Source organism: Onthophagus taurus, chromosome 7, assembly GCF_036711975.1.
Source record: "Onthophagus taurus isolate NC chromosome 7, IU_Otau_3.0, whole genome shotgun sequence".
Taxonomy (NCBI): domain Eukaryota; kingdom Metazoa; phylum Arthropoda; class Insecta; order Coleoptera; family Scarabaeidae; genus Onthophagus; species Onthophagus taurus.
Window position 1 is genome coordinate 14064009 of NC_091972.1, and position 23520 is coordinate 14087528.

Genomic DNA, 23520 nt, shown 5'->3' on the forward strand with positions numbered 1-23520 from the left:
TAATAAAATCAAGTATAAGGTATGTACTAAATCTGATGGATAGAAACGTTATGAATAAAAAATATTCCTAATGTATCAATAAATCATAATCTAGAATTATTTCATATTTATCTATGACCAGCTTCTAGTGATATAGCATAAATCATAAAATATCAAAATTGGACGATTTTTCTTAATAAAATCAACTATAAGGTAAGTACTAAATCTGATGGATAGAAACGTTATGAATAAAAAATATTCCTAATGCATCAATAAATCATAATCCATAATTATTTCATATTTATCTATCACCAGTTTCTGGTGATACAGCATAAATCACAAAATGTGAAAATTGGACGATTTTTCTTATTAAAATCAACTATAACGTCAGTACTAAAACTGATGGAGAATGACGTTATGAACAAAAAATATTCCTAATGCATCAAGAAATCATAATCCATAATTATTTCATACTTATCTATGACCAGCTTCTAGTGATTTAGCATAAATCATAAAATGTCAAAATTGGACGATTTTTCTTAATAAAATCAACTATCTATAACGTAAGTACTAAAACTGATAGAGAAAAACGTTATGAATAAAAAATGTTACTAATGCGTCAACAAATCATAATCTAGAATTATTTCATGTGTATCTATCACCAGTTTCTAGAGATATAGCATAAATCACAAAATGTTAGAATTGGACGATTTTTCTTAATAAAATCAGCTATAACGTAAGTACTAAAACTGATGGAGAAAGACGGTATGAATAAAAAATGTTACTAATGCATCAACAAATCATAATCTAGAATTATTTCATGCGTATCTACCACCAGTTCCTAGTGATATAGTATAAATCACAACATATTAGAATTGGACGATTTTTCTTAATAAAATCAACTATAAGGTAAGTACTAAATCTGATGGATAGAAACGTTATGAATAAAAATTATTCCTAATGCATCAATAAATCATAATCCATAATTATTTCATATTTATCTATCACCAGTTTCTGGTGATACAGCATAAATCACAAAATGTGAAAATTGGACGATTTTTCTTATTAAAATCAACTATAACGTAAGTACTAGAACTGATGGAGAAAGACGTTATGAATAAAAAATATTCCTAATGCATCAAGAAATCAGAATTCATCATTATTTCATATTTATCTATGACCAGCTGCTAGTGATATAGCAGAAATCATAAAATGTCAAAATTGGACGATTTTTCTTAATAAAATCAACTATAACGTAAGTACTAAAACTGATGGAGAAAGATGTTGTGAACAAAAAATATTCATAATGCATCAAGAAATCATAATCCATAATTATTTCATATTTATCTATGACCAGCTTCTAGTGATATAGCATAAATCACAAAATGTGAAAATTGGACGATTTTTCTTATTAAAATCAACTATAACGTAAGTACTAGAACTGATGGAGAAAGACGTTATGAACAAAAAATATTCCTAATGCATCAAGAAATTATAATCCATAATTATTTCATATTTATCTATGACCAGCTTCTAGTGATTTAGCATAAATCATAAAATGTCAAAATTGGACGATTTTTCTTAATAAAATCCACTATCTATAACGTAAGTACTAAAACTGATAGAGAAAGACGTTATGAATAAAAAACGTTGCTAATGCATCAACAAATCATAATCTAGAATTATTTCATGTGTATATATCACCAGTTTCTAGTGATATAGCATAAATCACAAAATATTAGAATTGGACAATTTTTCTTAATAAAATCAACTATAAAGTAAGTACTAAAACTGATGGAGAAAGACGGTATGAATAAAAAATGTTACTAATGCATCAGCAAATCATAATCTAGAATTATTTCATGTGTATCTATCACCAGTTCCTAGTGATATAGTATAAATCACAACATATTAGAATTGGACGATTTTTCTTAATAAAATCAACTATAAGGTAAGTACTAAATCTGATGGATAGAAACGTTAAGAATAAAAAATATTCCTAATGCATCAATCCATCATTCCGAATGCATCAACAAATCATAATCTAGAATTATTTCATGTGTATCTATCACCAGTTTCTAGTGATATACCATAAATCACAAAATGTTAGAATTGGACGATTTTTCTTAATAAAATCAACTATAACGTAAGTACTAAAACTGATGGAGAAAGACGTTATGAATAAGAAATGTTACTAATGCATTAAGAAATCATAATCCATAATTATTTCATATTTATTTATGACCAGCTTCTAGTGATATAGCAAAAATCATAAAATGTCAAAATTGTACCATTTTTCTTAATAAAATCAACTATCTATAACGTAAATACTAAAACTGCTGGAGAAAGACGTTATGAATAAAAAATGTTACTAATGCATCAACAAATCATAATCTAGAATTATTTCATGTGTATCTATCACTAGTTTCTAGTGATATAGCATAAATCACAAAATGTTAGAATTGGACGATTTTTCTTAATAAAATCAACTATAACGTAAGTACTAAAACTGATGGAGAACGACGTTATGAATAAAAAATATTTCTAATGCACCAAGAAATCATAATCCATAATTATTTCATATTTATCTATGACCAGCTTCTAGTGATATAGCAAAAATCATAAAATGTCAAAATTGTACCATTTTTCTTAATAAAATCAACTATCTATAACTTAAATACTAAAACTGATGGAGAAAGACGTTATGAATAAAAAATGTTACTAATGCATCAATAAATCATAATCCAGAATTATTTCATATTTATCTATTATCAATTTCTAATAATATTGCAGAAATCCTCACAAGACGTCATGAATAAAAACATTCTAATTGTAGGTTCTAAACTTTCTAGGTCTAGTGTTAGTTCTAGTTTTAGTTCAGTGAAAAATATACAGCAATCTAAGGCTGAATAACAACTAAAGTAAGAGCTCACATTAGTATTAGAATTAACACTAGATATAGAACTAAAAACTAAAACACTAGGCTTTAAATAGATAATATTAATAGTATGATTTAAAAATATTTTGTACGTTAAGTATATCCGAAATCCGTTGTAACGAGGTCCGTTATCGAGGTTTTAGTATACTTGTTACAAGTAATTAATTCTCAATCTAATTTTTCATGTGTTTCACAATTAATTACATTTCGTAATTTCTACATTCATTGCAAATTTTTGAATCTATTTCCTTAAGATTAATAACTAAATGATAACCACGTGGGGGTTACCTTTAACATTACAAGAGATCGTGATGATGCAATCTCGGTTATTCGGAGCGAAACAACTCGGGCAAAACTACGACGTATCTATCCATCATGAAGGTAAATTTTTTTGTAACAAATCCGGGTATACGAGAACGAAACCATTTAGATTTGTCTGATCAACGATTCGTGACGGAAACCTCCAGAAATTGAACAGCGCATTCCACATGAGTTCGCGCGAATTATGTTAAACGTCCTATCTGTAGTGGCTTATTGTTGTTGTAACATTTTCTTCGTCCTCCGAAGGCGATCCATTTTCGCCCGCTTCAAGTGAAATTATAGTTATCCGTATCGTACGGACAAAACTGCCCGGGGCATGTAATTTTCAGTACACGAACCAATCAACGTAAAATACTCGACTGCTGGAGCCGCGCGTCTCGTGGCACAATTAGTGCGTTTTGTAACAGTTTCCACCAGCGAGATTTCTTGTTCCGCATCGCAGTTCTTCGACGTATAACCCAACGTTTTACTATAACGCATATTTCATTCGGTCGTTCTCGCATTTTTTTAATAAAAATTATTTCGAAGGGTTCTTGTTAAATCAACCTGCTAACGTAACGCGTTTAAATGCCACAGGAAATTGTAACTAATTATAAACTGAAAACTGGATTCGTGTTCAGATATTTCCAATCACGGATCTGGATTGCAAAATATGAAAATTATACACGACCTATATTATCTAGGAATACAGAAATTAATAAAAAATTTGAAGGATTTGTTTGTGTAGCAATTTCTTTTCATTTCACTTCAAGCTTAATAAAATCAAGTCACGTCAAGCCCTTCACTTATACTCGTTAACATATTAACCAGGAAAAGCAATTCTTAACCCTCAAGTCAACTTAATGGGATAGTCATCTTTTAGAAAGAGTAACGCAGGAAGTTCTTATACAATCACGATTCGAAGATATTTTAACAATGTCGATAGCGATTGTATTTCCTACTGTCGTAGATTTTCTATTTGAAAGGGACATGTTTCGAATTCGTACATAAAATAGTCCACTATTAATTTATAGATCCGATAAATTTCTACATAAACTCCGATTTAAAGCGTTATACTTGTCTTGTCTAATTAAAGTTATCGCAAGAGGATTTACACGGTATTAAAAACAAATGTTTCAAACTTAGTACGAAGGTGCGAAATAATTAACGACCGTTTATGTAAACGCAAGAAAGGAAACTATTCAATTACACAAACTGCCCTCGAGGTGTCATTTGAAAGTGGAAGGCGCCGTTTTCGGCGATAAAGCTTGCAATCTAAAAGCAATCAGGGGCAGGATAATTGAAGGACCGGGCCGGTTTCGTCCCGAACTACCTCTTTCATTCTATTGCTAATTGATGGTAATTGATAGATTGCGGAAACTGCTGGACTGCACCAGTTCTTCAACGAGGAGGTGGTAGGGTCAGCGATTTTTTTGAATTCTTAGCGATTCGAGCCCCACCCAAAAGACACCGACGACCGAAAAGAGTATAAATGTCGAATGTTACAGTAATCATTTCAGTTACAGCACCGTAGAGTCTTCGTGTGGAATTCAGCAACGTTCTAATAAAAACATGAAGAGTTTTATTACATTTACTTGCTTGCGTAAGTAATCACACTTTTTAAAAGTTACTTTTTACTTTTCTAATTCATTAAATGAATAAAAATTTAACTCATTTTTTTGTAATAGTCGCTGTTGCAAATGCCGGTATTAAACACACCGTCGCAGTTAAAGAAAACGACTTGAATGGGGGTCATTATGAATTAATAGCTTATGGAGATGGTGGACATGGAGGATTCGGTAAACAAGGATTCAGTGCTGGAAGTGGTTTAAAAACAATCGCCCAAGGATCAGCAAATCAAGCAAATTCCGCTGTTGCCAACCAACATGTTGCAGCTAAACAAGCAGCATTCGCCGCTAAAAGTACTTTGGCACAAGCAGCTGCTGGAGTAAGATTCAAAATTTAATACACCTAAACCTAATTAACAAAAAATTCTTATATAGGCTGCCGCAACTGCTCAAGCTGCCTTAATAGGCAAACACATCTTAGTCAGCAAACTTGAAGCCGATGTGGCTGAAGCTCACGCTTCTCTCCAAGCAGAATTAGCTCAATTAAAACAAGCCCAAAGATCTGCAGGAGCCGCTCAAGAAGCCGCCCAATTAGCCGGGCAACAAGTAAACGCTTTATCCATAGCTTTGAGTACTGCCCAAGGATCGGCCGCTCACTCCCAACAAGCCGCCGATGAAGCCGCCGCTGAATTAGGTTCTCAAGAAGCTATGGTTGGATCTGCTAAACAAAGATTATCAAACTTAAGTCAACAACTTCACGCCGCCCAAGTCGATTTTCAAGCCACTCAAGCTGCCGCCCAAAAAGCAGAGGCCGCCGCCCAAATCGCTCAATCTAACGCAGTTCATGCAGGAGAAGCTGCCGCTAGTGTCGGACACGCTGCTTTTGCCGATGGACTTGGCCATTACCATTAACGTCTGTGTATATAAATATCTATATATATTTTTTAATGATATGTAATAATTGATTGTAATTATTAGACGATGAAAGTATTATAAAATCTTTGTGTACAGTGCATTATTTTTTGGTTTTTTGTTATATTTATAAAAGAACACAAATATTATAAAATTCTCAAAATTAGAAATTTTTATGGTTAAACATTTCATAATTATAAATTCTTGTACCCTTTACCATAAAGTTTTTAATCTACCGTATAATTAAATTGTGGTATAAAATTACATCATTACCTATCGGAATTAGTCATTAATCATAACTAAAATAGATTCAAACATTATTTTAGTAATTAATAACATTCCATTTAGTTTCTTAGAGTAACATATTATAGAAAATCACTTTTTCAATAAAAAGTGAAAGGAAACGGGTTCAGTTGAAGAATGAGAGGAGTTATACGAAGCTTCAAAATTATACCTAATTATGTTTTTTTACGTGAATGTGGTTTATCGCAATTAAAAATAAATATTCTATGCTTTTTGCGATTTAATTTTTCGTAAGAAATATTATTTGTACATGTTTCAGCGAGCGTTAGGTGTTAAGACGAAATTGTGTAATAACCGGAATCGCTTCTCGATCTTTGCAAATCGTGGTCATTCAAGCGCTTCGTGGGTTATTACGTATACTGTAGTCATTTTGCAAATTTGAAGATCAAATCGTCTCGGATCTATCTCCTGTAGGTGTAATCTCTAGCTGTTCCAATGTTATCTTCTTCCTTCTAGTCTCATATTAAACATTTCCATTTGATATCTCTTCGTAGTTTTATTTTTGACCCTACTGGGGGTTCTGCTCCTCTTATTACCATTAAATCTATACTTTTCTGGTTTCTTTCGATTCCTTCACGACTTTTCTATTAATAGTTGGTTATTGATGCAGAAATCAATCATTCTCTCGACGTTTTATTTAGTTTCTCTTTTCTGGTATTTATCTAGCGATCCAATTACCGATATGCTCACACTTTTGCTCAAAGTAAGCTTTCATCTTTTACCAACCACGTTTGTTCTAAGGTATAAGAGGCATCGTTTCTTTTTCTGACAAGTCTCCTTAGCTGAAGAAACCAATCGAAAACTTCTTCGTCGTGCTGATGAGATCCAGATAGATCGAAAATGGCAAGCAGACTAGGAACACTACAGCCTTGTGTAGAATGTAGAGTCTGAGTGGGCGGAAACCACTTTTTGTGAATCTCATTTTGTCTTCGACAAAATCATTTACTTCGTCAAAAGCAAAGCCTCTTCTGGTGCAAAATTTGCACTTTGGAAATTTTGGCAAAGCAAAAACCTGCGTTTAGAAAATGTGGTTCGACAAACATTACAGAACTATTTTTGTTTCGCTTGTTTCGACTTCGATTGGCCTTTCAGCTAAGGAGATTTGTCAGAAAGGCAACAATGCCTCTAACGCCTTAGGACATAACATGGTTGTTAAAAAATGAAAGCTTACTTTAAGCAAAATTCGTAACTCTACTAAACTCGGATCGCTTTTGACTTTCTTGTCTTTTGAGAAAATTTTGAGAAATTCTCACACTTATTTCGAGTTTTCTGTAGAATTCTTTGAAAATCATTGTAAAAAAAATCTTTGTCACATCTGCGTCTTCTATTGGCATTGGGAATTTGTATTTTATTAATATTTTTTCTAATTCGAGGCAAACTGTTACAATTTATGAGGTTCTAATTGGCTACATTTCCCTCTTTCGCTCTCTCATCGGAGGTCCAACCTATGTATCTCAAATACCAGCCTTTGTTCAAAGCCGATAATCCTTCTTCCTTTTTCTTTTACTGCAATGATACCCTTAATTTGTATCTTGTATTTTTCTCCATTTCGTCTACCAGTTATGCTTCTTTTCCTGTCAAGGTTTTAATGTGTCATATTCGTTGTCTCACTGGTCATCTTATCTTCATCAATTCTTCTTCGAGGCGCTCGTCATTTCTCTGAAGCAATTATACCTCGTATAAATGGTTGTTACCTCATTATTATATTACCTCATTTCGCCTACGTTTTTGGAAACATTTTTATCACTTAATATGAATATACTTTGAAATAACAGCTATATGTATATAAAAGTTCATTAATCTCAAAACATAAAAGATCGACTCAGAGAGGAGTTTTAGTACAGCAAAAAATTGTCTTTAAAATTCTAACTTTAACGCACAAACAGTCTTATAAAATCTTTAACAGTACTTGGTTCCAATTTTTCTATTGGCATCAATAGCTAATGTATCAATAATGCATCTCAACCTACAGCATTCTTTTCAAAAAAACTTTCTCCAGCTCAGACCCGTTAGTCTACTTTCGATCGTGAATTATTTGCTTTTTATACATCATTCAAATATTTTCGACATTTTATAGAGGAGCGATCAATTTATTGTCTTAGTAGGTCACAAATCTCTAAAAACTGCTTTCAAAGAGGTGATATTAATAACAAAATTTTTTGTAAGATATAAATATTATTGTATAATCACTACTAATATTACAGTTGTTATAATCAAATCATATTATTTAAAAAAAAAACGTTATTTTATGTATATTAGTCATTGAATTTTGGTCTTATTTCAAAATATCATCACCAGCTAAGCAATCCAACTTAATTCTTTCGAGCTGCTATCCTTTTTTGTGCTTTTACTGCATCTTTACACTCAGGAATAAAGTGAATGACATTTTTCTAACTAACCTCGTACGTATGAATTGTAGGCACACTTTGGAATTTAAACCACAATTTACGCAAAAAAATCGAAGAAATTTTTGAGTTCTTATAATCCACTCTTTAGAATATTTTCGTTTTCTAGAGAAATTATTATTTAATCAGAAAGTGATGATAATAAGAGCTATTTCTAAGAGCATATCACTCAAAGATTTCTTGATCGAGAGGAGAAATTCATATTTTTTGGTATGAGAATGGTGTAGTTACTACTGCCAGATTGCTATATAAAACTATTATTTAAAAATATAAAAATTGTATTTCATTTGTTATTATTTTTAAATGGAGCTGCTGCCACAGCACACTACAGAGAGATAAAATCTTCTTAAAATTCTAGTAATAGTTTTAGATAGGAATCTGGCAGTAGATGATGTGCCGATGTGAGATACATTAAGGGAAATTCCAATATTATTGCAGACGCTTTGTCCAGGACAAATATTGAATCCCTAAATTCTCAGTACCCCGACACACTTACACTTTACAAAGCTCAAGTCACAGATATCGAATTGTCGAACCTACTACATAAACAATTTTCTCACACTCACACTACAACACCCTATCAGTTATTGCTACAACCCACAACGCTACCTGATATCAAATTATGGTGTGAAATATCAACGGAATCTCCGCGAATCTACATTCCGCAGCAATTTAGAGAAATAGTTATACAAACATTTCATGGTTTATCTCACCCTGGCATTCGAGCAACCATTCATTTAATAAAAACAAAATTCTTTTGGCCTCATATGTCGAAACAAATTCGTATTTGGACAAAATCATGTTTACAATGCCAGAAAGTTAAGATACAAAGGTATACAAAATCGCCAATTCTCAAAATCAAAGTTCCAAAAGTTCGATTTGAACACATTCACATTGATTTGGTTGGCCCACTTGTTCCATCTCTTGGATGTACTTATCTGCTCACAGTCATTGAGCGTTTCACACGGTGGCCAGAGGCTTTTCCTCTAAAAGATATCTCTGCAGCCTCTATTGCAGATACTCTTTTCAGGCATTACTTCAGCCGTTTCGGTATTCCTACCATGATCACTCACGATCAAGGACGACAATTCGAATCACTATTATTTTCAAAATTCCAATTATTTTTAGGTACTCATCAAATACACACATCTGCTTATCACCCACAAAGTAACGGTATGATTGAACGATTTCACCGTACTTTGAAATCAGCGATTATTGCTCGAGGTAATTCTACTAAATGGAACAATGACTTGCCTTTGATTCTCCTAGGTCTCAGGTCATCCCTAAAGGAGAATTTAGGTTGCTCATCCGCTGAATTGGTTTATGGTCAGCAACTCAGATTACCAGGAGAATTTTTCTTACCTACCGAGCCATCAATTGAAACTGAACCATTATTATCACGTTTAAAATCATCTTTTGCTGACATTAAACCAGTTCAGTCAACCATACATTCCAGCCAAAAACCTTTTGTTCACAAAGAATTATTCAGGTCAAACTTTGTTTTTATTAAAATTACTGAAATTAAACCTACGTTGTCTCCTAGGTACGAAGGTCCCTTCAGAGTGTTGAAGAGATTTTCAAAATTTTTCGTGGTATTGAAAGACAGTAAAGAAATAAATGTAAGCCTCGATTTGCTGAAACCGGCTTTCTTTCTGAACGAAAACGTTTCTCCTGAAGTCAACAATTTAATAATTAATAAAACTAAAAAAGTACATTTTAAATTTTAATTCAAATTTTTGACTAAATGTTATCCCTCTTTCTGTTCTTTCTTTATAGGAGGGGAAGTGGATGTAGCGTGCTGTGGCAGCAGCTCCATTTAAAAACATAAAAATTGTATTTCATTTGTTATTATTTTTATATTTGCACACAATTGTTTTTGATGCAAAACATAACAGACGTAAAAATAAAAAGTCTGCCAAAAGTTAATTTTATAATTTTATTATTATGTTGGCTAATACCTCATAGCCACACTCTCATATTTTAAGAAGAAATCAAATCACGAAGAATAATAGGCACTTCAAGTGCAGCTCAAGCAGCAACTAAAGTATCACAAACATCAGGCAAAACAATAAAAGCGTATGAAGTTTGTAAACAAGTACCAAAAAGAGACTCCGGTTTTTTGGAAAAACATATTATTCAGTGATGTGAGTCAGTTTCATATTTTTGGAAAGGAAAGCCATCAAAAGTAAATGTGATACAGTTTAGGCTCGGTTATGGTCTAGGGCTTATTTTGACACTGAAAATGGAACTCTTTAATTTTTAAAATGCTTTTCAGTTTCATCAGAGGCACATGTTTTTGGGCACCAGTTTTTATAATCTATGATATCTTCTGTTGCAACTTCCTTTACAGTACAAGCGTTTTTGGCACTAGAAGTTATAATAAGTTCAGTGGATGTATGGACATCATAAACTCAATCAACTTTCCGTAAGCTTCCCTTAATTACTCCAAAATCTCTGTCACAGGGCAAAAAAGAATGTCCTCGCAAGAGGTAATACTGCTGCACCTTTTGAAACCTTCCACTTTCAGTTGAGGCCATGCATTATTATACAGTGATTCTTGTTTTGCCCTGGACAATTATCAGAAAATAATCGGAGTTCTCTTACATCAAAAGAAACATACTTTTTTTTTGGAGTTATCCTCTAGATAACCACTTTCTCTAGGTTCAAACAAACTTGTGGTTTGAAGTAGTTAAGGAATCTTTACACCATTGCTAAAAGTAGAGTAAACAGTAATGCTCGGTATCCAAGAATTTAAAACTCTGTGTCATACGAACAAACATAAGCCAAACATTATAAACGCATATTTTATATTACATCATGGAAAAGGAAGTTTAAAAAGCATAATTACTAAATTGAGGTATTATAAAATATTATTGATGAAAATTCTTTTCATTCTTCATCACCATCCCAATTCTTTACCTTTAATTTGTTTATAAGAACTTTTCATCCCAAAAGTATCTAAGAAATCTATCTGTATTTTGTTATATTTTTATTCTGTGCTTATTTTGTTTTCATGGACAGATTGCAGACTTGCTTAATTTACATCTTTTCTATAAAAAATCATTTCATCGAACAACTTCGAGAGAAAACCCAGTTAACTTGTAATGTAGAAGTAACAAATTATTAAGTAGGTTAGAATAGTTACTAGTGAGTATAAATGAGTGCGTTATGTATTGTATGGTGGCGGTGTTCGCTGGGAAGACGAGTACGATTTTTGTACTGAAAGGTGACACATCGTTGTAACTTAAACGTTGTCAATGATGCATTAATTATTAAAACTATTATGTCTTTATTATTACATGAAGATCTCACCATTGGTAACCATTTCAAAGTCATTTATGTACTTTGGCGATATATGGCTTACTTTTACATAGCTTTCATAATTAAACTCACCTACATACTTTGAAATTTTTAAAATCATAGTATTCGTTGTAATTCGTACTTTGTTATTATTATAGACGTCAAAATTGATAACATTTGTCACCAACTAGCTAGGTAATTCGTCATATAATCACAAATAAAACTATGAATAGGATGTACTATATACGTAATATTACAAAACGTCCAATGAAACGTTTGCGCTGCATATCAGATTCAATAAGCGATCCATCAATCGACAATAAGGAAATAGGTGAACCACCAATTAAGAGAAGTCGAAGATTAGAAGTGAAGAAAAGCAGGAAAGCAATGGAGAACGCAAAGTTTCAAGTGATTGTCAGAAGACGTCGCCGTCAATTGAAAGTAAAGCAGGCCCGCCTCTTCAAACCTAAATAAGCACTTTGTATTTTATATTATTTTTCTATTTGTTCGACTTCTACATATTAGTAATAATAACCTTACACTGTTTTATTAGAAAATGGGAATAAAGTAAATTGCAACCTTCACGGTGTTAAGTGGGTCGTTTTATATTGGTCATGTTCGTTGTTGCTAGGAAAGAAACTTACGGCAGTCTTTGTTCATATTACCTTCTTAGAACAAGATGAAATTGTGACACATGTATTTCGTGCGCTTTCTTGGATCGATTGGTATTACATAATGGTAAATGCAATTTTCTGGAACATAATTATCCCTCCTTACTTCTTGTATATGTAATGTGTTTTGAGTACAGTCACCTAATTTCTTTTTTATCTATAAATTTTGATAGAATCAAATGTTAACATACAATTTATTAAATTTGCTGATTGTTTGTCTTAAATGGTATTTAAGATGCAATTTCGATATAAGTGTCCCAAGTTTAAATACGGAAGCTTTTGTATTTATATCTTGTTTCGATCTCGCTTTAATAAAATTAACATGGTAATCTATTAAGGTGGTAAACCCATAATTGGGTATAATAATATAGCGGTCAATTAAACATTTATCTCGTTGAAAGAGGTATATATAGAATTTTGCGCTTGCGTCGTTATAATTATTGTGAAACGGAATTGGGCAATTTATCTTTTATCTAACCGGAGATCTCCAAACTGCATATGTATATACGGCGGAAATAAGAAAGTTGCGAGCTTCTCTGATCTTTACATGAATCACCCAACTGACCACGGTGTGGAAATTTTAATATATTCCGTGCCATACGAAGCACATCGAGAGTTCAATTCTTTCGCGGAATGTTTCCTTCATAATTTCCTTAGTTTTCATAATTTAAAAAAAAATTAATTTCAAACCAACTGTCGCATTAACGTTTGCGTACAATAAAAACAAATTAATGATTTTAATCTTGTAAATGAACAAATATACGCTTTCTAAAACTTAGTTTTAAACATTTAACTTTCGTTTTTTTTTATATAACTCAAAATTTACTTTTTCTTCAAAACATTTTTATTAATATAATTTTTATTAAAGTAATTACGATATCGTAAAGGTTTGAAATAATTACCTCATACATGCGGTTGATGGGAAAGCGAATTCTTTGATGTTGGATCAATAGATCAACCTTAAATCGCATTAGCTTTATGCGAACCGATGTGGGTCAGTGCTTCAATAAAGACCATCATGATCGAACAATAACAGAAAAAATTGTATACAGAAACGAAACTTAACCGAAACCAGACCGTTTGTGGTGAACGGGAAGTGAACGGAAACTGTTATAAAAATGTGTGTTCCTAAACCACAGATGTTCGCTATTTATTTCTGTTAAATTTACCAATGGAATTGGAACAATTACATATTCGACATTTAATTGTATAAAAAAAATCTTGCGGTTTTACTTTACGAAAGATAAAGCTATAAAATGTTACAAAAATCGATGCTGATTCACCTCTTTCAATTTATCTTTTCGACTTTAACTGATGCATAATTTAGAATGTTGAATTAATAAATGATTGAGAAGTTGGTTTAGTGATTCATCAAGTTAAGTATTTTGAAAGGAAGAAAGAATTTTTATTTAACTATTACTTCCGATTTATTAAAATTTATGAGAGAGTGGCCGAAATTTTACGTCCACTCAAATTTAAGAAATGTAACGAAACGAAGGGGCTATTGTTTGTTCGTGATCCGTAAAAAGTGAATGTAGATTATTACGATGCGCACGTATCTAACTCTGCGGAACATTCTCGATTAGGGGAACATTTCTGCACGGATTATGGCTCTCCAAACCCGGCAGATGAAAGACCCCACCCATGAAAACGAACGAACCGTTTCGTCTTCGGGTATATATAGAGATTTTGATAAAAGCAGAGTCAGTAGCAGATCACATCATCATCCAGTGTAGTGACTAAGAAAATACATCGGTACAGTAGCCATTTCAAAAAATTACATCTTCTTTTGGTAGACTTTATTATTCATATTAATCATTACGGATTTTAATTCTAATTAATAATCATCTACCAAAGAAGATTCATTTCACCAACTAACCAAATTATCATTTCCAGAATTTTCAAAAATGTTCAAATCTCTGATTGTTATTGCTTGCGCCTGTAAGTAACCACCCCTTTTATTTCTCCTTTCTATAAAACTAACCGCAATTATTTTTTAGTTGCGGTTGCTTCTTCCGGTAACGTAAAGAGGCGAGTAGTCGTCGAAGATAGCAAACCAGCCGCCGGTGGACATTACCAGTCAATTTCTCTTGATGATGGAGGACATGGTGGTTACGGAGGTGGTGGTGGTGGAAAAGGATTTTCCGCTGGAAGTGGATTAAAAACCATTGCCCAAGGAGCTTCTGAACAAGCCAACAATGCCGTTATCAACCAACACGCCGCCGCTAAACAAGCCGCTTTTGCAGCTAAGAGTACTTTGGCACAAGCTGCCGCTGGAGTAAGTTCACAATTCCACCTAATTATCATTAATAATTAATTTTGTATTTCTACTAAAAAGGCTGCAGCTACTGCTCAAGCAGCTTTGATTGGCAAACACATTTTGGTCCAAAAACTCGAAGCTGATGTAGCTGAAGCTCACCAACAACTCCAAGCTGAAATCGAACAATTAAAACAAGCCCAAAGAGCCGCAGCTGCCGCCCAAGAAGCCGCCAGACAAGCCCAACAACAAGTCAACGCCATCAATGCCGCCCTTAACGCAGTTCAAGGAGCTTCGTCCCACGCCCAACAAGCCGCCGAAGAGTCCGCTGCCGAATTAGGGTCCCAACAAGCTATGGTTGGCGCTGCCAAACAACGATTGTCTTCTTTAGGACAACAGCTCCAAGCTGCTCAATCAGATCTCCAAGCAACCGAAGCCGCCGCTCAACAAGCCCAATCCGCTGCTCAAATTGCCCAATCTAACGCCGCCCAAGCCGCTGAAAAAGCTACCGCTGCCAGTCAATCGCAAGGACACGGTGGAGACTACGGAGGAATTTCCGATGGAGGATTCTCATCGTCTGGAGCTGACCTCGGCGGTTACCACCACTAAACTGATTGATCACTTTATAGTGAATTGATACGTCGTTAGATATGTTGTAAATGAATTTTTTTCTATTTTTATAGCAAATATACCTTATTATAATTGTGATAACAATTTCTTGTTTTATTTCATCATTAATAACTTATCAAACAATAAGTTTTCAAAATCAAGTATTAGAGCTTAATGAAATCATCTTAAATACTGCTCATTTTAACAATTAATTTATTAGTTATCAGGAAGTAATCGTAATAACTGTTTGGAGTTTAATATAAGATAAACCACAAAATAAATTCATGATATTTTTGAGGAATGCAACTACATATTCTTATTATGGAGTCTTGTGGTGATTTGAAATACTCTTTAAACTAATTAGGCATTTCGAACTCTTAACAGTAAATCCTCCTGCTGTAACAATTAGAAAAATGCTATCTATGCTGTATATAGAAATGTCCATTTCTATTTCTTGGATATACGTTTGGTGTGTGATTGTGTAAACAGCATGTTACATCAATTATTGTATCAATAGATTACGTGCTTTATAAGAATAAAATATTCTGAATATTTGCGAAAGAAAGCACTTGCAGAAACATTATCTAACAATACTATTAGTGATGTATAAAAATACTATTTATAATTATCGCCGTTTTTAAATTATGATGACGAACAAACTTTTCAGGAGATGTGCTTAAAAAAACTTATTAATTTTTAAAAATCAATATACATATATAAAACAATATTTTACATATTTCTCTCACATTTCTTTCTAATAAATAATTTCACACGAAAATTCCAATATTTATTTATATGATAAGTGCATGATGCACACGAAATATCTAATTCAAGCATGTCATGTTATCCCTGTGCAGAAATAAAAAAATTGGTGTAATTAATTTCCAATTTATTTATCTTGCTGTATATGCAAAGCTTTTCATATTGAATTGCTTTGGTAGTTTCACGAAGACTCTGGAGTGCAGCACCTAGAACTTGATGACCAAATTATCCTTTTTTTGCAGTTGTATTAATAAGGAAAAATTTGCTATCAGCACAACTTTTAAGTTTCTTGTCTTCATTTACATTCAAAATGACCTGAACATTGAATTTTCTTCTGATTTTGTTCTGATCAAGTCTTTTTACCTACTTTGAAGATTGATAATACATTGAGCAATGTGATGGTTCCAGTATTTCTATAAGAAAAAATCTGCTGCTCCTATTTCGTTTTTTATAATATTATGTTGTTAATGTATTATGTTAAGGATAGATTTTCTGTGCACTTTTCTGTATTTTGAACCCCCTCACTAGTGAAGTGCATGTTAAGTCTTTTCGTATTAAACTCTAGCTAAGATGGTGGAACGTAGTTATTCAGAATTCTGCTACATATCTTTCAATTCTAGTTAGATGACTTATGTTTAGAAAAACTTACTCTATCATGAAGCCAGTCTTTGGAGAAACCGGTTTAGATTTCAGGTAGATATTTGCTATTTTATTGTAATGAAGAAAAAATCTCGAAACATGTTTATGATAGATTAGAAACATTAGAACTCTCACGAGGTGTTCTCACTAGGAGTAGTTATCAGTTCTCTGGATGATTATAGAAATGTTTATGTTTTTCAGAACTCCTTAAATATCTCAGGAAAACCTGAAATGTTGAAGTATATGCCTTAAAGTGCGTAAATATGCTTAATAATTGCTGGATATACCTATCTAAGAACTTTCTGACCTCTCCTTTCTGATATCTTAGTATACTATTGAGTTTGTTTCAACAAACGAAGCACTCAAATTTAAAGTATGTGTATCGAAAACCCACCCATACAGACATAATTACACTTTTCATGACCACGTTCAGAAGTTATTAGCAGTTATTTCAACTCTTAAAACTATATACTTATAGAGTCCATCCAGTGATGTATTCTAATTTTATTCTCACACACAATGCTCTCCTATTATATACAACACACTACAAAAGATCACATGGTTTTCTTCTCATCAGTCTTCAGATGTGGTGTTGGTTGTCCAGCAGTTGAAGAGTCTCTGCATTGTTGTTGAAATGAAGACTAGCTTCATGTTTTTCAGTTAATCCAATTCATAAATGCATTGACCATATACCATGTATCCATTCCAATATTTATCAGAATTTTGCATATACCAGGTTGCATTAACTATGTATCGTAGCAATATATTCAGAAACATTTGAATATACTTGATGTTCGAGTCACTGGCACAGCTCTAGAAATGCCATAGTATCATATTGTCAGATTGCAAATCAGTATTTTTTTGAAAATTGAATGTTTAGAGTTACTTCCACTCAGCCAATAAAGCTGTCCGTATTTAGGGCCAATTCTGCTCTTTTCTTCTTTACATGCTCTTTTCAACTAAGGTTGGTGTCCAGACGAGTAAGTTATACTAAATCAGACAAATACACTTTTTGTTCATATGTTCGAAATACTTTAAGTTAGGAATTAATTGAAATCAAGAACCGGAAATAATCGTAATGTGACTATTGCTATTATTTTTTGTAACTTATAATAGAAAATACAAATATTTAGTAAAATAAATTTTATTTCAACACGCGTCGAATGTTAGCTTCGTAGGCAGCCCTCGAGGAATCACTTTCTGAATCAGAATCATCATTCAGCGATATATCATCATCAAAAACCACCAACAAAGCAGGATTTTCGTTATCGGGAACAACTTTAACGTCTGTTAAAGATCTTTCCTCTTTCTTTAACTGTTCGTTGATTGTTTTAACTGTTTCTTTTGCCTTTTCCACAACTTTTTTCTGTAGAATAATCTCGCCCATAGCTTTTTCACTAGCCTGTTTCGTTCTAGCAACTGTTTTATTCGCAGCAGCTATCGCAGCCGTTAAATTAATAATTAATTTATTCGCCTGTTGTCCAACCATTTTTGCAGTGTTAATAATATTTTCGTACTGCAATAATTGGTGTTCTTCACCTTTCAGAACGTTTTGGGCATCTTCTAATTGTTCCTTTAGCTTTTTAATGAGTTGTTGCTTTTCTTCGAAAAATGTATGATTGTTGAACTAAAAATTAAATAATGTCACGACAGAAATTAAGTTAGTTATTTTTAACCTGTGATGGCATCGAAAATTGTTGTCGAATCATTGTTAGGGGATGAACGAATAATTTAAAAAAAGAATTTAGATGTTTATCTCGAAATATTTCAGGATCTCTTATAGTGTCCAAAAAAAGGCACGATAAAAGATTGAAACGTTACGAGATATTAATGTCAAATGTTTAAAAAGGTCAAAATTATGTCACAATAAAGAAAAATGACGTAATTTCAATAAACTTTATTTTAATGCAAAATTATAAAAAGAACTACATAAAAAATAATACAATGCAACAACAACTATAATAATTATTTTTAATGATGGAAACCTCCTAAACCGGATGAAGAAAATCCATGGTGTTCTTGTTGGTGGTCATTAGAAGCAGCTTCGGCGGCTCTAGCCGCGTTAGATTGAGCAATTTGAGCGGCCGCTTCAGCTTGTTGAGCGGCTTGTTGAGTAGCCTTTAAATCAACTTGGGCACTATGCAACTGACCGGCCAAATTACCAACTCTCTGCTTAGCTTTAGCCACCATCGATTGTTGTAATCCATATTCTGCTAAAGCTGCTTCAGCAGCTTGTTGAGCATGAGCTACTGTTGCTTGAGCGCTATTTAAAGCCGAATTTAAAGAAGAGATTAGCTGTTGAGCTGATTGACCGACTTCCGATGCGGAACTGGCGGCTCTTTGGGCGTGTTCTAATTGTTGAGTTTCAGCTTCTAAAGCAGATTGAGCTTCACGTAATTCTTGTTCTAATCTTTGTACGAGAATCTGTTTCCCAACTAAGGCAGCTTGAGCGGTAGCGGCAGCCTGAAAATACGATAGATACTGTTAACCTTGAAAGAGAAAGTAACGAGGGGTAATTAGACCTAAACGGGATGTAATGAAACTTCACTAATATGGATGGTACTTTTACAAACTGGATGTTTACGGTTACGTTTACGTTTGATAAAATGTAAGGATCTTTAATTGTGGGATTCCTAACAAGAAAATCATTCTATTTAAATAAAATTAATTAATAACTTATTTAACTTTAATAGACTTACTCCAGCTGCTGCTTGAGCTAAAGAACTTTTAGCTTGAAACGCGGCTTGTTTGGCTGCGGCGTGTTGATTTAAAACGGCGTTATTAGCTTGATCTGCGGACCCTTGTGCAATTGTTCTCAATCCACTTCCAACGCTGAATCCTTTTCCTCCTCCATGTTCTTCGTGACCTGAAATTACAGCAATCGAACTGAAATGTCCCGACTCGGCGCCAATGACATCTTTATCGGGAACATGGATTGGTTTCATAATTGGATTGCATTGAATTAGAGCGACTAAAAATAAAATAAAAGATTAAGTTAGTTCAAGATTAAAATTTTTAAAATTATTGTAATACCGCTGCTAACAAGTACTAAATATCCCAACATCTTTACTTGATTGATGAACACTAGATAACAACCGATAGATATCGAAAGCGAATTTGTAACTGAACTTGACGATGTGTAGTTGGTTTTTATATAGCTCGTTCCCAGAAGAAGAAGTTTCTTCTCCCTATCCGGGCAGACGTGTTTTTGGAAAGCAAGCAGCGTGTAGGAAAACTCGCCACATTCCTTCCTGGCTGTCAGACGTTATCCTGCTATTTAGTTCCGCACATCGACCAGATCTAAGAAATTTTCCAAAAGCGGTTTCGGACCTGCTCCACATGCATTTTTGGGTAATAGCTAGCCTTTTTTGTAAACGATCGCGTAATCAGGAAGAAACTCCGACCGAATTCTCGTTCTCTGTATTTTCGCATTCTTCTCTACAGAATTTCAAATTTTGTCTCATTGCTTCGAGATCGTTAAGAATCATTTAATCGCTTTACATTTACAATCTTTTATCGTTTTCTTTGTATGTGGTTGACACAGATTTCTTTGTTTGGAGATTAGTATTTAGAGTATTTCGAACTCAATTGGTTTTTGTAACTATTTCAGGAATGGGCAGATTAATCAAGATTCTAAGATAAGTAAGAATTTGTGTTATGGTCTTGTTAGGATTGCTTTTTTATAAAAGACTACATTAAATTAATTGTTTTTTTAATTTAAAACTTATAAATCATATAGAATCATACCTTCATTTACGGTATTAACTGGGTCTAGCAAAACAGAGAGTAAAGTGGAATAAAAAAATAACTGAGTGTTTATTTATTAGAATGAAATAACGATTTTTAATGAAAAACAACTGTGAGAAATCTATATGTCAGGAATTTTACAGTATTTAAACCAATAGTAATATGTCTCCCCGTATAAAGTCATATTTAGAAGCAGGGATGATTGGACGAAGGGTGAGCGTCAACTTAAGAGAGGAGCCCTTGGCTGGTACACCGATGTTTCAAAGTCATTAGTGGACCAAATAACCGCATTAAATTGCCCTTCATCTCGGACATAACCATTTTTCAAGCAAAAGTCCTGCTATAAACTTCTGCAGCATTTTGAACATAGAAAAGGTGCAGAAAGATGCATCCATAAACATTTTCACAGACAGTCGGGCTTCCCTAAAGGCAATTCAGCCCTACACGTGTCACTCTGCACCAATCAGAGACCTTTACTTGATGCGTCTATCGTCAGTGAAAGAGCAGCTTATGTGCAAGAATGACGGATTTTGATAAAAGTTCTTTGGCTGTAGTGAAAGAAATGTCGTATGATGTGTCCAGAAAGCGATTGATTTAAGTTTTTGTGACTAATGTGTTTTTGATAAATGATGTAAAAGAGCTAAAATGTTTGGCAAAAATCTGTGATAAGAATTTATCATTCCTAAGAATCGCTATAATTGTTTAAGTGTGGTTGGTTGTGGAAATTCAGTTATGGCAATAACCTTTGATTGCGAAGGGCGAATGCCTTCTGTAAAAATATGATAACTTAGAAAATTTAAAGTTCTAACTTCAACACATTTTGTTGGTTAAATATTGATATTGCAAGAGGTTAACCTCTCAAGCAATTGTTGTAAATGACGATAATGTTCTTCTTCATTGCGACTGGCTACTAGAATATCATCTAAATATATGAAAAGGAAATGTAAGCCAGAAAGAACGTCGTTTATGAACCTTTGAAAGGTTTGTGCAAAAGGCATTTTGTCCGAAAGGCATTCTCGTTAAGTAATTCTAGAATAGGTAATCAATAGTTGGGATGCTTCAAAGGTAGCCTTACAGTATGATAAGTCCATTGCAAAACAAAACCTAATTGGTTTTATGCCTTAGCAAACGGGATCTAAGGTCGCTCTCAGGCTTCCTGACCGACCATGCGCCCCTAAAATACCATCTCTTCCACTTTGGACAAGCTGAGCATCAAACTTGTCGACTTTGCAACGACTACTCAGAGACTGCTGCCTAAGGAACAAAATTTTCGGTAAAGTACGCCTGACACCTACCGACGTAAAGGAACCTTGGAGCAATACTAAGGTTCATCAAGGACCTACATTTGCCTTAAACCTTTGGAGGGCTTAAGTTATAATAGATCTTATAGGGCTTATAGGTCGCGATGATAAGAGGGGCCCCCTCAACCAGGCAGCAATAATAATAATAAGTTTCGGAGAAAAATGAAGTAATTCAACAGAATTTTACAAAACACTTCCTGCAATTCCATAAAAAAAGATATGCCGTTAAAGGTATATCACAGCTAAAGCCCAAAACTATCTTCTAACTACCAACACAAATATATTAATCCCATACTTGCCACACTTATTGGGAATAAATTGTCTAAAATTACGTTTTCCACATTTTATCACTGGTGTACTCATTTACATCTTTATCAAAACGTAATCATTGAAGTAAAAATCTAAAAGGATCCAAAAACATCTGTCTTAAACACAACATTCCTTGTTTCGATTAAATCATGGTTTTAAGTTTTTATCAAAGCAGTCTTCTTCTTAAAGTGCCATGCAGATTCTTGCGTAGGCGTTCATCGTTTTTCTATCAGATGGCTTTATTATGTACAGCATTCTGAAATGTTTGGAAGTCCTATATTCATGTCTACTGACGGATATTTCTTAGCCACGACAATTTTTTCTTCCTATTCCTCTTTTTTCTCCCTCAAGTTTTCGCTGGAGAATGAGGCATTGAAAATCTTCCTTTTCTTGATATTTTCAAAAAGTTCTCGTTCTCCTAAATCGGCCCTTCGGAAAACGTGTTCTTTACTCAGAAGACATTTTCAACATTTGCCTCAGGTAAATTCGAATAGTTCAAGTTTGTTGATGATTGATATTTTCAGCGTCCATGTTTCAACCCCATATAGCAGAACGGACCAGACGTAGCATCTTACCACCCTATTTCTGAGGCTGAAATTCAGGTTCTTGTTCATAAGAAATTTTCGAATTCTTAGAAAGGTTATTCTAGCTGTTCAATCCTGTATCTTATGTCTTGATCCGGGTTCCATCCCTCATTGGTCATGTATCCCAAGTATTAAATTGTTTGACCTGTTCGATGATTTCTCCATCAACATGTATTCGAGTATGTAGAGTATCCTAGTAATCACCATAAGTTTGGTCTTGCTGATGTTAATTTTCAAACCTCGTCTTTAGCTTTCTTCGTTAACCCGGTTTAGTAGGTTTTGCAGATCATGTGCATTATCCGCTAATATCACGGTGGCATCCGCATACCGGATATTGTTCCAGTTACTTTAATTCCAAAGGGACTATTCGAGATTGACTCGGAGAATGGTCTTTCTACGTACAGGTTGAACAGCACGGGGACAAGATACACCCTTGGCGAACGCCCTTTCAAAATCCTCAGTTGTTCCAGCGTTATTTACTCGGATTTCCGTTTTTTGGTGCCAATAAAGATTACCAATTAGTCTCATATCCTTTGCATCCAGTCCCAGATCTCTAAGGTATGTTATCAGAAAATTGTGTTTAACATTGTCAAATGCCTTCTCATAGTCGATGAAGCACATAAAGACGTCTTTTCTTTGATCTTGGCAATTTTGTACCAGTGTAAAATCACATATCAAAGTAGTAAACTACGGTAAACAAGAGAGCGCATCAACTACTCTCGTATTATTTCTTTCACCTCATATTTATCAAAGTAATTTACTGTTTATTAGGCTCAAAAGTTTTATTGGTGACTCTTTCTGGCACAGATCTATTTGAAATGCTTTACAATCATTTAACATACTTCCCAAATTTTCTTTAGTTTTGATGCAAGTTATATTTTTGAAGCAAAAAAAAATCTTAATCAGAGAAAATCTATATTCTGATATGATGATGTC

At 33.5% G+C, this 23520-nt stretch overlaps 4 protein-coding genes across 4 annotated transcripts; 2 read left to right on the top strand and 2 right to left on the bottom strand.

Moving 5' to 3' along the window:
* Nucleotides 1–4740: 4740 nt before the first annotated feature.
* LOC111419648 (antifreeze protein Maxi-like) lies at nt 4741–5803 on the top strand. Its single transcript, XM_023052488.2, has 3 exons — nt 4741–4820; nt 4906–5165; nt 5221–5803. The coding sequence occupies exons 1-3, from the start codon at nt 4790–4792 to the stop codon at nt 5695–5697; spliced, it is 768 nt and encodes a 255-aa protein (XP_022908256.1). The 5' UTR covers nt 4741–4789; the 3' UTR covers nt 5698–5803.
* Nucleotides 5804–14072: 8269 nt separating this feature from the next.
* Nucleotides 14073–15347, top strand: LOC111419641 (glycine, alanine and asparagine-rich protein-like). The gene is made up of 4 exons (XM_023052477.2): nt 14073–14131; nt 14273–14317; nt 14377–14654; nt 14715–15347. Exons 2-4 carry the CDS (start codon nt 14284–14286, stop codon nt 15240–15242), a joined length of 840 nt encoding a protein of 279 aa, XP_022908245.1. The 5' UTR covers nt 14073–14131; nt 14273–14283; the 3' UTR covers nt 15243–15347.
* A 2424-nt stretch (nt 15348–17771) lies between these two features.
* Nucleotides 17772–18520, bottom strand: LOC111419651 (uncharacterized). The gene is made up of 2 exons (XM_023052494.2): nt 18320–18520; nt 17772–18270 (listed from the first exon to the last, which is right to left on the bottom strand). The coding sequence occupies exons 1-2, from the start codon at nt 18350–18352 to the stop codon at nt 17788–17790; spliced, it is 516 nt and encodes a 171-aa protein (XP_022908262.2). The 5' UTR covers nt 18353–18520; the 3' UTR covers nt 17772–17787.
* Nucleotides 18521–18581: 61 nt separating this feature from the next.
* Nucleotides 18582–19834, bottom strand: LOC111419644 (glycine, alanine and asparagine-rich protein-like). Its single transcript, XM_023052480.2, has 3 exons — nt 19677–19834; nt 19343–19614; nt 18582–19106 (listed from the first exon to the last, which is right to left on the bottom strand). The coding sequence occupies exons 1-3, from the start codon at nt 19705–19707 to the stop codon at nt 18615–18617; spliced, it is 795 nt and encodes a 264-aa protein (XP_022908248.2). The 5' UTR covers nt 19708–19834; the 3' UTR covers nt 18582–18614.
* Between the last annotated feature and the right edge of the window lie 3686 nt (nt 19835–23520).